Source organism: Oryctolagus cuniculus, chromosome 15 (genome assembly GCF_051225735.1).
Source record: "Oryctolagus cuniculus isolate XC-2025 breed Fujian yellow rabbit chromosome 15, ASM5122573v1, whole genome shotgun sequence".
NCBI lineage: Eukaryota > Metazoa > Chordata > Mammalia > Lagomorpha > Leporidae > Oryctolagus > Oryctolagus cuniculus.
Window position 1 is genome coordinate 28106152 of NC_142881.1, and position 14981 is coordinate 28121132.

Here is a 14981-nt window from a genome sequence, read left to right on the forward strand (position 1 = left end):
GGGGCCCAAGTTCTTGAGCCACCTTTTGCTTTCCTAGGCACATTAGCAGGGAGCTGGATTGGACGTGGAGTAGCTGTGACTCAAAGAGTAGCTGTGACTCAAACTGGCACTTAGATAGGGGATGGTGGTGTGCAGGTGGTGGCCTAACTAGCTATGCCACAGTGTCTGCCCCTGTGATTCTTTGTACTTATTTTTCTTATTTATTTTGCGGCCGGTGCTGCAGCTCAATAGGCTAATCCTCTGCCTGCGGCGCCGGCACACCAGGTTCTAGTCCCGGTCGGGGCGCCGGATTCTGTCTCGGTTGTTCCTCTTCCAGTCCAGCTCTCTGCTGTGGCCCAGGAGTGCAGTGGAGGATGGCCCAAGTCTTTGGGCCCTGCACCCGCATGGGAGACCAGGAGAAGCACCTGGCTCCTGGCTTCGGATCAGCATGGTGCGCCGGCCGCAGTGGCCATTGTGGGGTGAACCAACAGAAAAGGAAAACCTTTCTCTGTCTCTCTCACTGTCCACTCTGCTTGTCAAAAAAAAAAAAAAAAAAAAAAAAAAAAAAAGATTTATTTTGCTTATTTGAAAGAGTGACCAGAGAGAGGGAGAGACAGAAATAAAGATCTTCCATCCATTGGTTCACTCCCAAATGGCCACAATGGCCATGACTGGTCCAGGCTAAAGCCAGGAATTAGGAACTGAACCCATTTTCCAGGTAGCAGACAGGGACCCAAGTACTTGAGCTGCTGCCTCCAAGGGAAAACATTACTGAGAAGCTGGAATTGTAAGTAGAGCCAGGACTCAAAACCAGGCACTCTGATTTGGGATGCAGGTGCTCCAAATGGCATCTTAACCACTACACAAAATGGCCACTCTGATTTTTTTTTTAAAGATTTATTTAATGGGGCCAGTGCTGTGGCATAGCAGGGGAAAAAAAAAGATTATTTATTTGAAAGAATTACAGAGAGGCAGAGGCAGAGAGACACATAGATATTTTCCATCCACTGGTTCACTACCCAAATGACTGCAATGGCCAGGGCTGAGCCAGGCCAAAGCCAGGAGCTTAGTCTGGGTCTCCCACTTGGGTGAAGGGGCCCAAATACTTGGGCAATCTTTTGCTGCTCTCCCAGGCACATTAGCAGGGAGCTAGAATGGAAATTGAGTAGCTGGAGCTTGAACTAGTACCCATATGGGATACTAGCATTGCAGGTGGCTGCTTTGCACTGGCCCCAATAGTGTTTTTTTTTTTTGTTTTTGTTTTTTTAAGAAAAAGTTATACATAGTGAATTTATATTTGGGTAAAATATATACTTGAGTGAAATGCTCAAATCTTAATTATATCATTTTATACTTTTAAAAAGTTATTATTTGAGAAGAAGAGGAACAGAAAAAGGGAGATCCCTTCCTCTGTTAGTTCACTTCCCAAGTGACCTTAATGGCCAGGCCCATTGGGAGCTAGGAACTCAATCCAAGTTCTCCATATGAGTGCCAGGGATCCAACCCACCAAGCCACCCTTGCTGCCTCGCAAGGACCACATTATCAGGGATCTGGAATTGGGAACCAGAAGTGGAACCTGAACCAGGTTCCCTGATATTGATATGGGACAAGAGTGTCTTCATTTAATGCCTTTTTGACAGAGGCATGCACCTCATGTAGCACAAACCTCCTTTAGGATTTAGATGTAGAACACATCCTCAGAAAGTTTCCTCATCTTCCTTCCCAGTCAGTTCCCATATGTACTCTGGTGGTAATCACTGTTCTGATTTTTTCACCGTGGATTAGTTATTCTCAAACTTCATGTAAATGAAATCATATAATATGAACCCTGTTTCTTTCATTCAGCATAATGTTTTTGTGATTCATCTGCTTTCCTGTGTGTCTTCTTTTTGTGGCTGGGTAATACCCCATTATATGAATGTTACAGTGTGTTTCTCCATTCTCTGTTGATGGATGTCTGTGCTGTTTACAGCTTTTGGTTATTATAACTAAAGCTTCTATGAACATTTTTGGTAAGACTTTTTGTGGACATATGCTCTTGGTAATTAGTAGGTTGTAGAGCAGGTGTCTATTGAGATTTTTTTTTAATAAACTGCCAGATCTTTTCCCAAAATGACCGTACTGTTTTGCTTTATCATCAGTGTAGGAGAGTTCCTTATTGGTGTTGCAAAAAATATAAGAATATACGCAAACATTTGCTTTATCTGGATATAAGCCCTTTGTCAGATAAAAATTTTCTGATCGTTTTCTTCCAGATTGTGGCTTATGTAGTCATTTGGTGAGCAGAAATTTTTAATTTTTGTAAAGGCTAATCTATTGGATTTTCCTTTTGTGTTAATACTTTCTGTGTCCCTAAAGCCTTTGCCAATCTCTGGTCTTAGGGATGTTTTTATATATTTCTTCTGATAGCTTTATAGTTTTAGATTCTATGTTTAGGCTTATGATCTATTTTAAACTACTTTTCATGTGTGGTGTGAGGTTCCTTTTTTTCAGAATGGATACCCAGTGATTTCAGCACTACTGGTCATCCATCTCCCACTAGATTGCTTTGGCATCACTATAGACATTTCTAATGGTTTAAAGGACAGGCTTTCTTGGTTATCCAAACAGAGAGAAGAGTTAATCCATCCTTGTCTCCTAAACCTTACTTATGTAGTAGTCTCCCTTATCTGCAGGGAATTTGGTCCAAAACACCCACTGGGTGCCTGAGACTGAAGATATTGCTAAACCTTATGCACACTATGTTTGTTCCAATTTGTACGTGCTTTTGAAAAAGTTGAGAGCTGTCACCTTTTTGCTTAAAGGAAGCGCTTTACAAATTCTCTTTGGCATATCTGAATTTCCAGCATTGCTGCTGTTGCACTTTGAGGCCATTATTCAAGGTTACTTGAACACAGACTGTGATACTGCCGCAGTGGGTCTGATAACCGAGATGCCAACTGAGTGGGTGGGTAGTGCACACAGCATGGATACACTACACAAAGGGAGCAGTCATATTGTGAGCAGTTTGGAGCAGGACTGTGTGAGGCTTCATCCCACTGCTCAGAACATGTAGTTTAAAACTTACAAATGGTTTACTTTTGAAATTTTCCATTTACTATTTTTGGACAATGGTTGATTGCGGCACATTGAAACCTCAGCAAGTGGAACTGGGGTGGGGGTTTGTATTCTAGGGAATTTTCTGTGGTTGGCAAGGAGTGGTAGTGACTGTGGATTATCTGTTCTGTCTGGACATAGGATGACCAGTGTCCCAGTGAAGGAACGGGTGAAGGTGTCTCAGAACTGGAGGCTGGGGCGCTGTCGAGAGGGGGTTCTGCTGAAGTGGAGATGCAGGCAAGTACCCTCTTTACTGTCCTGAAGCTGCCTGGGGCAGAGAAGCATAGTGGCCAGTGAAAGAGCTGGTTCCAGCCGGAGAGTGACTGGGCTCTCTTGGGTGGGGTGGCCCTGGGGATCCTTCAGACACCACAAAGAGGGACAACTGCTTTTCACATTGAAAAACAAGAGTACTGGAAAGGTACATTATTTTAGAAAATTTCATTTTTTATAATCACTTAAAAATTTTTGTAGAAATGTTTTAAAAATAGAAGTTTCAATCCATCTGGTTTTACAGTTTTTTTATGGACCCTTTACTCTAGGGAGTTGCTTCTCTCCTGGTTTCCTTTAGCTCTCTCTCTCTCTTTTTTTTTTTTTTTTTAAGATTTTATTTATTTATTTGAGAGGTAGAGTTACAGACAGTGAGAGGGAGAGACAGAGAGAAAGGTCTTCCATTCACGTGTTTATTCCCCAAATGGCTGCAATGGCCAGAGCCACACCGATCCGAAGCCAGGAGCCAGGAGCTTCTTCCAGGTCTCCCACATGTGTGCAAGGGCCCAAGAGCTTGGGCCATCTTCTGTTGCTTTCCCAGGCCATAGCAGAGAGCTAGATTGGAAGTGGAGCAGCTGGGACTGGAACCAGCCCTCATATGGGATGCTGGCGCCACAGGTAGAAGATTAACGTACTGTGCTACAGCGCTGGCCCCTCTCTTCTTTATTAAAAGACAAAATAAGAATTAAAAATTTGGATATGTATGGGTAGGTATTATTAGGTAGAGCTTGGGAAAAATGCCAAGAAATTTAGATGATATTGGTGCTCTGCTAATGCCACAAATTTTATGCTTCATTAGTGCTAACTTAGTTCATAGAGTTTGATTCCTGCCCCCAAAGTGTTTCTTGATTGGTTGCAGTGGGAGGGACCCTCCTGACTCCTCATTCCAGGTTGACCTGTACCTGCACTGCCAGACGGAGCAGGCTTCTTCCTGGCAGCCTTTCCCTCTTGCTGGTGTCCCTTGTCCCTGGTTTCACTGGCACCAGTTGCTGTGCATCCTGTGGTGACGTTAGTGATAGCGGTAATGGCAAAGAAACTTCAGGAGAGAGAGACGGATTTTTAAAATGAAGAGTTTATTTCACTATCAAGGTTTTGCCCCTGACGTCTTTTTGGGCTGGTTTCAAGCAGTCTGGCAAATAAACACACAGAACAGTTAGCAGCAGGCTGCCCTGGGATTCTCCACTGTTCACCTGGCATGAACCTGGTTTCTTGTCCTAGGCAAATGGCTGTTTACCAGATGGCTCTAAACACATGAATTCCAGCCTCTTCTGTTTGTTGCCTTCTTGACTGTCCCACACGCTCATGCAGGGGCTGTTGAAGAGAAAATGTGCATAATGAGTGGGAAATTCAGGCATCTGTACACACTGTACACATGTTCCATATAATATATGCATGCACTTAAACCTCTTGGGTAGAAATTCAGTTACTACAAAGTCCAGGCTGCATTTAATGGGCCGTCAAGTCAATTTGTGGAACTTTTCCACATTCCCATGACGCTTGTATTAAGGAGTCTGGGGAAGAAACAGTCCAGTTTGCCCAGTCTGCTTAGACAGGCTTGGCAGTGGGAGATGGTGTCTGTGCACGAGCGAGAATCAGCTGCCCCTGTGCTTTTCCTGGGCCCTGGGAGCTCCAGGAAGCCTATGCAGAGTGGGACAGGTGGGCTGTGTTTACCCTGGGCATGGGGCTTAGTCCCCACCACAGAGCCTGGTGCCTGGCAACCTTCTTTCTTCTTAAGACTGATGCTGTGCTGTGGGACAGGCCTGTGATTTCTTTTTTTTCACCCAAATTTATTAAGAGTTACAGGGTTGGGGGGAGAGATATCTTCCATCTGCTGGCTCACTCCCCAGATGGTTGCAATAGCCAAGGCTGGACCGGGCTGAAGCTGGAAGCCTGCATGGAACTCCATCTGGTTCTTCCATGTGGGTCATAGGGACCCAAGCACTTGGGGTCGTCATCTGCAGCCTTCCCAGGCACATTATTGGGGAGCTGGATCAGAAGTGGAGCAGCTGGGATTCAAACCAATGCCCGTATGGGATTCCAGTGTTGCAAGCAGTAGCTTAACCTGCTATGTCACAATGCTTGCCCCAGGGCTGTGATTTTTTAAAATATTTATTTATTTGAAAGTCAGAGTTATATAGAGATGAGAGGCAGAGAGAGAGAGGTCTTCCATCCTATAGTTCACTCCCCAATTGGCCTCAACAGCCAGAGCTGGGCCGGAGCTTCTTCCAGGTCTCCCATGTGAGTGCAGGGGCCCAAGAACTTGGGCCATCGTCTACTGCTTTCCCAGGCCATAGGAGAGAGCTGGATCGGAAGTGGAGCAGCTGGGTCTCGAACCAGCACCCCTATGGGATGCTGGTGCTTCAGGCCAGTGCGTTAACCTGCTGAGCCACAGCGCCTGCCCCAGGGCTGTGATTTTTAACTTGTCTTCCTCCTACCAGATTGTAAAGGGAATCTTTAACTATTTGTTGCCTCTGAGAGCTGACTTTGTCCTTAGCCTTTGAACTGCAGCAGACTTTTTCTGTTGTCACTCCTACCCTCTAACACAGAACCTAGATATCTCTGTGAGGATCTAGGTATCTCATCAGCCAGTTAGCATCCTTTCCTTATGGCTTTATTCCTTTCACTTAAAAGTGGCCCTTTTGCTCTGGTTGGGTAGGGAATGGGGCTTCCTAAGGGGTCACTCCTCTCTTCTATCATGTGCTAACTGACTTATTGAAAAAGAATGTGTATGGGAGCCTTACAACATTGAAACTTAACACCTCTAATCAATGAGGACGCAGAATAAAGGACAGTTATTTCACCTGGCTGGAAGATTTCTTTTGGCCATTGAATTTTGTAAGCTTTACCTACCCATGAAAAGTCCCGCTATCCAGTAATTTAGATGTTAAACATTCTGTTAAAATGATATTTACTTGGTCTTCTAATTTTGATTCTTTTAGAAGGCCTAAGGATTAGGTCATCAGGAAGCTCAATCACTCTAGTTTTCTGAAAGCACAGGGTAGGTAGTTCTGAAGGAGGGCTAGCTTAAGGTGTAGGCTATTAGCTTTAGAGCTTACCCATGCTGAATTGGGGATTGGTCAGCTTCTTAATGATTCGAATCGGGTTTTCTTGCTGTCCCTTCATGATTCTTTTATGATTTCATGATTCTTCATGATTTCTTTTATGTCTCTGTAGTCAGATGCCCTGGATGCAACTAGAGGATGATTCTCTGTATGTATCCCAGGCTAATTTCATCCTGGCCTACCAGTTCCGCCCAGATGGTGCCAGCCTGAACCGTCGGCCCCTGGGAGTCTTCGCGGGGCATGATGAGGACGTTTGTCACTTCGTGCTAGCCAACTCGCATATTATCAGTGCAGGAGGGTAAGTGCTGCGGGTTCTACTTCCCCGTCTACCCCTCCCCCTGCAGGCACCTTCTGCAGGCTCTGCTTTCCTCTCTCAACTCGGAAGGAACGAGGAGGGAAACTAGAAGAAGAGGTAGTGGCTTTTTTTTTCCCACTTAAAGCAGAGATTTACCAGAAGAAGTTAATAGGGTTAACTGGAGAGGGAAAATAGGAAGAGCCTTTAATGAAAAGTGAAGCCAGTTTTGATACTCTCCAGGAGGAAATTAATTTTGTTTCCCAGCTCTGTTCAGCACCAACTGAGCTGAAGAAGAAATGGTATCTAGGAGTTCAGCACATTATTGGGCTGAATTGCCTAACACTTAGCAAATTTGGATATCGTTGCAGGCTTGGGTTGTTTCGGTAGGCTTGTCTCTCCCTACAGAGAGAATAATTGACTCTTGGGGGTGGGGTGGGGGCTCATTTCTCTCCTAGAGATGGGAAGATTGGCATTCATAAGACTCACAGCACCTTCACTGTCAAGTACTCGGCTCATGAACAGGAGGTGAATTGTGTGGATTGCAAAGGGGGCATCATTGTGAGTGGCTCCAGGGACAGGACGGCCAAGGTGAGGTGGTCTCCCCTTGACTTACTGTTGTTCGCGCCTGTCTATAGGGAGTGGGGTGGGAGAGGGTGGATAGGGCCTTGAGTCCCAGGATTGGCTAAGAACGCTGGGTGGGGGCAGGGGAAACGACACAATAAAGAACTCACTTATGCCTCTGGCATGCAGCTTGCCATGCCAGCTGGTGTCCCTGCCAGCTGGACTGGGCAAGGAGTGGACAGTGGCTGGGAAGCTTGCCACTCACTTGAAATGTGGCGTGAACTCAAAAACAGAGGGCCTGGCCAGCTTTTCCTCCCTGAGCTGAATTTCCTCAAGTTTGTGGGTTGAGTTCTGACCCCAATATTTTATTTTAAAATCTTCCTTCTTTTGCTTGCTCCCTGTGTAGGGAGGTTAATTTTTCACCACCTTGTTTATAAGCAATCAGGCTGATAATTAAAATATGTTTTTGCTGTGTCTCTGGAGAGTGATGTGGTCAGCAAGCAGTAGAGATGCTGAGAAAAGGGGGTTGTTTGTTGTGCCATTGCCAAGTTGCCTGGTCCGCAAACATCTGCCAAGGCATCTGAGGAGGCTGATGGTGTCCCCCAGCTTTGCGGATCCAGCTCATCCACGTCTGGGTCGATGGTTTCCCATCCATAAGACAGAGAAGAAATTATTTCTCCATGGCTGTCTCCAGCAGCCCTAGCCAGTGTCTACGGGGGCCGGGCCCTTTGGGGCTGCCTTAGGAAATTTGCTGGCAATTGAGTTGGTGGTACCGGAGGCGCAGGAGTGTCTTGCTTGTTCCCAGCGTCTGGAGCCTCCTTAGTGCTAACAGGAGCAAAATGTTTGTCGGTGTCAGCAAATGGGTCTCTAAGACCCACAGGGAGAAGATGGGGGAGAAGGAAGTTGCAGTCTTTATAAGCTAACTTCTCTGACTCCATATACCTGTCTGGTGCTTACTCCTTCATGTGGAAAATGTTGCTAATGGATGTGATAGGGGGACTAAATACGCTGCCTTCTGTCTATGGAAGTTTCTCCTCCCTTCGCTGTTTTCTGCCTTACTCTTTGTGGTCCGTCAGAGACAGTGCATATAGCACAGGAAAACCGGAGAAAATCCCAGCCTTTGGAAACAACAAGAAACCGAACTCCCTGTCCCCTGCTTCACAATCCTTAACCTCATACTACTTCAGGTGTCTGATTGGTCACTGCCTTTGTACCAGTCAGGCAATGATACTGGCTTTGTTGGCTGTACTGCCCAAAAGTCAGTTTGCTGCAAACCTTTTGTGGCTTGTGTGACCTGGATGTTCCCACCTCCTTCTAGCATCTTCTGGTCATGTCATTAGACTCCCCCTCCATTTCTTTCTTCTGTTTTCTGTGACCTGATACTTAGTGCAGTATAAAACTAAGCTCCATGATCACAGGTAGCAGTCTGAGGGTACAGCAGGTTTTTTTGGTGTGTTGGGTTGGTTTTATATTTAAGTACTAATTCATCCCTATGTAGTAGGTTAGATTTTATGAAGATTTAAAGTAAATACTTTGTGTTATCACCAAAGCCTCTTCTTCGTTCTGAAGATTTCTTTTAAGTCAGCAACAGAATTCTCTTCTGTTCACACCTGAAAGGTGGTCAGGTGTTTCGGGCCTCCCTGGTGACCTCTCAGCCCACTCATCTTGTGGGGCTTTCTGGATGCTGCTCAGGCTTCCTCCTTGCTTTTGTTGAATTTGATTCCACCTTCATGTTCTGGCCCATTTCAATGTTACTCACAGTGTCTTTCATAAGCAACTCTTTTCGGTAGCATCCGCCATTCTGTAGCTGCTTCTGCAGACTTTTTTTTTTTTTTTTTTTTTGACAGAGTGAACAGTGAGAGAGAGAGACAGAGAGAAAGGTCTTCCTTTGCTGTTGGTTCACCCTCCAATGGCCGCCGCTACTGGCGCGCTGCGGCCAGCGCACTGCACTGATCTGATGGCAGGAGCCAGGTACTTATCCTGGCCTCCCATGGGGTGCAGGGCCCAAGCACTTGGGCCATCCTCCACTGCACTCCCTGGCCACAGCAGAGAGCTGGCCTGGAAGAGGGGCAACCAGGACAGAATCCGGCGCCCCAACCGGGACTAGAACCTGGTGTGCCGGCACCGCAAGGCGGAGGATTAGCCTACTGAGCTGGGGCGGCGGCCTCTGCAGACTTCTAATACACCTAAACCTACATCAGAATCTGCAGTGATGTTTGCCTTCTGTAAATATCTGTAGCCTATACTTTGGAAGTTCCTCAAATACATACTGTGTTTTAGGAGAGATTCATTTTATAGAATGAAGGGAACCAAAACATTCCCTTTGCAAAACTTCTGAGCTAAGGCGTGCCCAGAGAGCCCTTTTTCCCCTCCTGCAGCCCAGTTTCATATCTGCTGTGACTTAGCTTGGTTGCCTCTGTGGGCTTTAGTCGGGCTGGTCCCATCCTGAGATGTGAATGGATGATAGCTCAGTTCTTGTTGGGCCTGGATGGTACTGGCTACTCCTTCATTTCCTGCTTTATTTCTCTCTCTTCATTTGCACCAACAGGTGTCTACTACATGTGAGGCTTGGGCATGAGGCACCAGGCGGAGGCCATGGTGAGGAAGATACAGCCTGTAGAGGGGCGCTGAGAAATGTGTGCACCTGACTGTGAACCTGCTAGGAAGTGGCCCGCACTGGGAAGCGCATAAGGTTCTAGGAGGGGCCGGCGCCGCGGCTCACTAGGCTAATCCTCCGCCTTGCGGTGCCGGCATACCAGGTTCTAGTCCCGGTTGGGGCGCCGGATTCTGTCCTGGTTGCCCCTCTTCCAGGCCAGCTCTCTGCTGTGGCCAGGGAGTGCAGTGGAGGATGGCCCAAGTCCTTGGTCCCTGCACCCCATGGGAGACCAGGAGAAGCACCTGGCTCCTGCCATCAGATCAGCGCGGTGCACCAGCCGCGGCGGCCATTGGAGGGTGAACCAATGACAAAGGAAGACCTTTCTCTCAGTCTCTCTCTCTCACTGTCCACTCTGCCTGTCAAAAAAAAAAAAAAGGTTCTAGGAGGGAAAGGAACAGGAAGTTCAGACGGTAGAGAGGCCATGTCTGGCTCGGAAGAGGAGACTTTATGAAGGAGAGCATGTTTGAACTGGTTATTTTTTCTCAGTTATTTTTCAAAGTATAGATTTGCTTATTTATTTTGTAACAACATAGGTTTTAACCAGGCATTGTGCTAATAAGCACTTCATGTATTTAATGTTTTTCATTTTATCCTTCAAGGTACATTTTTCTCCTGCATAATTGTGCTTATAATGTACTTTGGACACCCAGAATACCTGCCGTATCTACTCTATTACTCTATTTGATAAGGTTTTCCATTGTTACAGATTGTTCATGTCATCCTTAATGGCTTCCTAATGGGCTAATCATAATTTACTTACAATTTTTCCTGTTGGGTGGGTGTGCACATCCTGGTCTTCCTAGAGTCATAAGAACCACCATCATCAAAGGCCCAGTACTTAGGAATGCTGTGCTCCTGGGCTGGGTGCTTTGTATTCCACTTTGCATGCTACCACCCCAAGAGATAGTCACATTTCTCATTTGATACATGAGGAACCTGAGGTTAAGAAGTTATAAAACATCCCTGAGTGCAAACACAGTAGGTAGCAGCTAGGAATCCAGATTCCAGTGTCTGCATGGTTTTTCTGCCACCCCGAGCTGCAGAGAGTATTTACCATTTAGGTTTTCTTTGCCTTTGTGTTATTTTCTCAAGATAGATTCTCATTGAAATTGCTGAGTCAGGCTTTGGTCATTTTTAAGGGTCTTCACATACACCACCAGTCTGCTTTTCTAGGGGCTATATAAATGTGCACTCCCCTGGAGTCCTTCTTAGGGTTGGGCCTTTTTGAATTTGGCCATTGAGGATAAAGGTATGATCAGCAAATTGTTGTCAACTCCTGTCCCTCAGGGGCCATGATACTTACGTTCCTGGAGAATGGTGCACTACCGGGCATGCTTCCTGAGCCGCTCCTGTGGTACTCCATGCCAGTACCCTTGTCCTGTGGTTTGCGGGATCTAGGAACCCACCAGCCAGTTTTGTGGAGGGTGCTAGTGTGTTCAGGGGTAGGCTGTCCTCATAGGTTTTGGACTCTAATCATTAGAGTCCTTAGCATCTCCCCACCCCAAAAGCAAGAATGCACCTCCCAGGCACAAGGTAGGGCTCTCTTCCAAGCTGGGGCTGAGAAGTGCATCTAGTTACTGTTGAAGGGGACTGACTGGGGCCCAACCAGTAAGCCAGAATCAGGGCCCTCCAGGAACAGTGATATTTACCCTCCTTGTTCAGGATCCTCTTGTTAATTTCTTTTCCCTGTGTTAGGAAGAATTGCTCTTACCATCTCCCATCCCCCATCAGACACATGCAAACTCTAAGAAGCACTTTCTCCTTTTATAGGGAACAGATACCATGTGACCCTAAGAAGGGAGGACCACACCCACTCCATCACCAACCCCTTAAACTCAAGGAATGTTTTCTTAAAGTTCTTCCTTCTAAGGTCCGGCCTGCGCTTCTTATGTTCCCCTTATAGCACTACAGGGACCTTGAGAGGTCGTTGATCCATCTGGCAGCCTCAGGATCCTCTCTGTGCCTGCTGTCTGGGGACAGCCCTGTAGATTGGAGGTTTCCTTTCTGTTTGGTTAGGGGCTTATGTCCCTGTGTGTGTCATCTGGGCCAGGGGGGGTGAAGGGGGGGTGCCCTGTGCTTAATGGGACAGTTGTAAGTGCACTGACTGCTGAGAGGGCTCGGGGAGTGTTGATTAGAGCTAAGCCCGAGTGGCTGCTAATGTACATTCCTGACTGATAGGGACCAGATAATGTGCTCTGAGCAATATTTTTAACCTGTAGGAGATATGGAAGCTTAAAAGAGTTAAGCTTTTCTGCTACTTTTGGTGACACTAGGTGCTAAATTCCCTGCTGACATGAATAGCATTGGATCCTGCGCGTTATCAACAAACAAACAACAACACACCACCTTCTTGCTTTGAAGTCTTCTTCTTCCACTCTGTCCTTCCTTTGCATCTTTCTTCTTATTCTTCTCTCTAATTCTATTGCTGTGCCTCCCATACTGCGCCTATACTGCGCCTTGATCTTTCTTCCTCTCTCTACTCCCCTCCCCCTAAAGTAAACTCTCAGTGAGTGACAAGAGAAGGGAAAATCTACAGATGTGGGGAAGTTGCTGAGAGAAGCAAGCCCCATCTCTCCACCTCTGCTCAGTCGAAACTGAGCTGAGGAACTTCTGACTGCCTGGTATAAAGCGGGCTAGCAGGTTCTGGCTCTCCCTGGAGCTAGGATCTGTGTGGGAGGCGGGAGAGCCGGAACTGGAGAGGCCTCTCTGTTGGTCCCTGGAGCTCTGTGTGTGCAGGATGGAAAGATTCTCCATTAGCTCATCCCCTAGGCATAGTCACCACACTGGTGCACCTGTCCTCCTCCCTGATCCCAGGCAATGCCAACAAGAACGTCTCTTCTCCCGTTTCCAGGTATGGCCTTTGGCCTCAGGCCGGCTGGGGCAGTGCTTACACACCATCCAGACTGAAGACCGAGTCTGGTCCATTGCTATCAGCCCATTACTCAGGTAAGGGAGATACGTTTGGATATGATTTTGTTCCATACAATAATGCTTTTCTTTTGCTAGGTCAAGCGAACTAGAAAATCTGCTACCAGGTTGCTTTGAGATACTCTTGGAGAGTTTAGATTTGTCAAGTCCAGAGACTTGAGGCTTATTTAGGTTACTTCATATGTCCATGGGTTTGAGATAACCACTCAGGTACTCTTTCCCTCAGCACCCAACCCCAGCAATGTTCAGAGAAGTATTCTGTATTGGAATCTCTAAGAACCTTACTGTTAACCGGGAGCAGATATGCTCTAGGTTCACTCCCCAAGCAGACACCTCTCGGCACCCCTGAAAGATAACAAAACAACTTGTAGCTCTGCTCCGTGCCCCTGGAAGATGTTCTCGGGAGGGTCCCTTGCACAATTGAGTCGTCTGGAGAGGCTTGGAGTCTGTGACAGTCAGGCCCTCTTCCAAAGAAGGATATGCAGGAATGGAGACATGGACAGTTGTAGCAGAAGTGTGAAGTTTATTTATTTGAGAGACCTGGAGGGTGGGGGAGAGACAGAGAGAGAGATATCTTCCATCTGCTAGTTCACTCCCCAAACGCCCAGAATGTCTTGGGCTGGGCCAGTGCCGAGTACAGGAGCCAGAAAGACCATCCATGTCTCCCACATGCATGGCAGGGAGCCAGTCCCTCCAGCTGTCACTACTGCCTCCCAGGGTATGCATTAGTAGGATACTGGGGTCAGGAGCCGGAGCTGGGAACTGAACTTGGGCACTCCACTATGGAAGGTGGGGGTCTCAACTGCTGGGCTAAATGCCCAACCCCAGAAGTATGAGACTTTTGATGATGGCTGTATCCTACCCTTTGGCCTGACTGGTATTCTCTGGCTTTACCTTGAACAAGTATACTCTGTGTCCTGACTTTTGCTTTTAGGTTCTCTTGAGTCAAAGCAGAGCCTCCCTCCTCCCCCAGTAGATTGCATAAACTCTGTCCTATACCTGTTCTGTCACAGTATTCACACAGGGTCTTCCCCTACTTCCCTTGCCCCTCACTCCTCACCCAAATGGAAGTGGAAAGCTGTAGGGCTGCCACCCTCCATCACTGGGTTTACTCACTCACTTGTTTTATGAGCAAGATGACCCCCCCTTTGCTCAGCCTCTTTTTCCTCACTCCAGAGAGCCTGCACCCCTCCTCCTGCTGCCTACCACAACTCCCTTTCAAATTTTTTTCTTCCTAAGAATTAGAGCCGATTAGCCACGTCATTAATTCTTCAATTTGACGGCTGATATAGCAGGACCTGAAACACATTGCTGACCCCAGAGAATGGAGACCCCATTCCTTAGCATATTGACGATGGGAGAAGTTAATTAAAATTCCACAGAGCAGAGGTGTCGGCTAACCTATAAACCTGTCGCTGTTCAGAACAAATCATTCTAGCAATCCTAGGAAAGAGGGAAGGAAAGACCAGCAGGGAGTGGAGAAGCTGAGTGTGTGGGAGCCGAGGGTGGAAAGGGGAGCCCTCAGGCTTGGTCTCCTCCTCAGCTTCTTCCTAATGCTGGCCTCTTTAAAGCCAATTAGCCAGACCTGGGGGTGTGTGGGCTAGATATGTGTAAAGATCGGAGCAAGGTGGGACAGCCCGTGGGAGGGGACAGGTGTGCTAGTGACTCTTAGTGGTTGCCTGTGGGTTTCTACTGGCTTCAGGAGACCAGAGTGGAGTTGGCAGTAGAGGGAAGCTCTTAAATGCTGGAGTTGCTCCGTGGGCTTCCCACCTAGGGATTGAGGCCAGACAGCTCACACAGGCTCTGTCCTATACCCCCAGCCCCAGATTCCTCTACTCCAGCAACTGCTGTTGAATGTGTTAGGCTACCTCTTAACAGAAAAGAGCACAGCAATTTTTTAAAAAAAGATTTATTATTTGAAAGGCAGAGTTAGAGACAGAGAGGGAGAGTCAGAGAAGTCTTCCATCTGCTGGTCCACTCCCCAAATAACTGCCGTGGCAGGAGCTGATCTGGTCCAAAGCCAGGAGCCAGGAATTTCTTCCGAGTCTCCCACATGGATGCAAGGGCCCAAGGATTTGGGTCATCTTCCACTGCTTTCCCAGATATATCAGCAGAGAGCTAGATTGGAAATGGAGC

The 14981-nt window shown here is 47.1% G+C and overlaps 1 protein-coding gene across 6 annotated transcripts in view; it reads left to right on the top strand.

Annotated features, from left to right (window-relative positions):
* The window catches only part of FBXW4 (F-box and WD repeat domain containing 4), a 92275-nt gene that overhangs the window by 23020 nt on the left and 54274 nt on the right, over window positions 1–14981 (top strand). For 2 of the 6 annotated variants that reach the window (XM_051823523.3, XM_070057334.2), the window contains exons 2-5: window positions 3218–3317; window positions 6522–6703; window positions 7156–7288; window positions 12769–12863. In XM_051823523.3, the coding sequence (XP_051679483.3) occupies window positions 3218–3317; window positions 6522–6703; window positions 7156–7288; window positions 12769–12863 (510 nt within the window). The remainder of the gene's footprint in view (window positions 1–3217; window positions 3318–6521; window positions 6704–7155; window positions 7289–12768; window positions 12864–14981) is intronic. The other 4 variants (XM_089314443.1, XM_089314444.1, XR_016221981.1 and 1 more) reach the window with 3 other exon arrangements.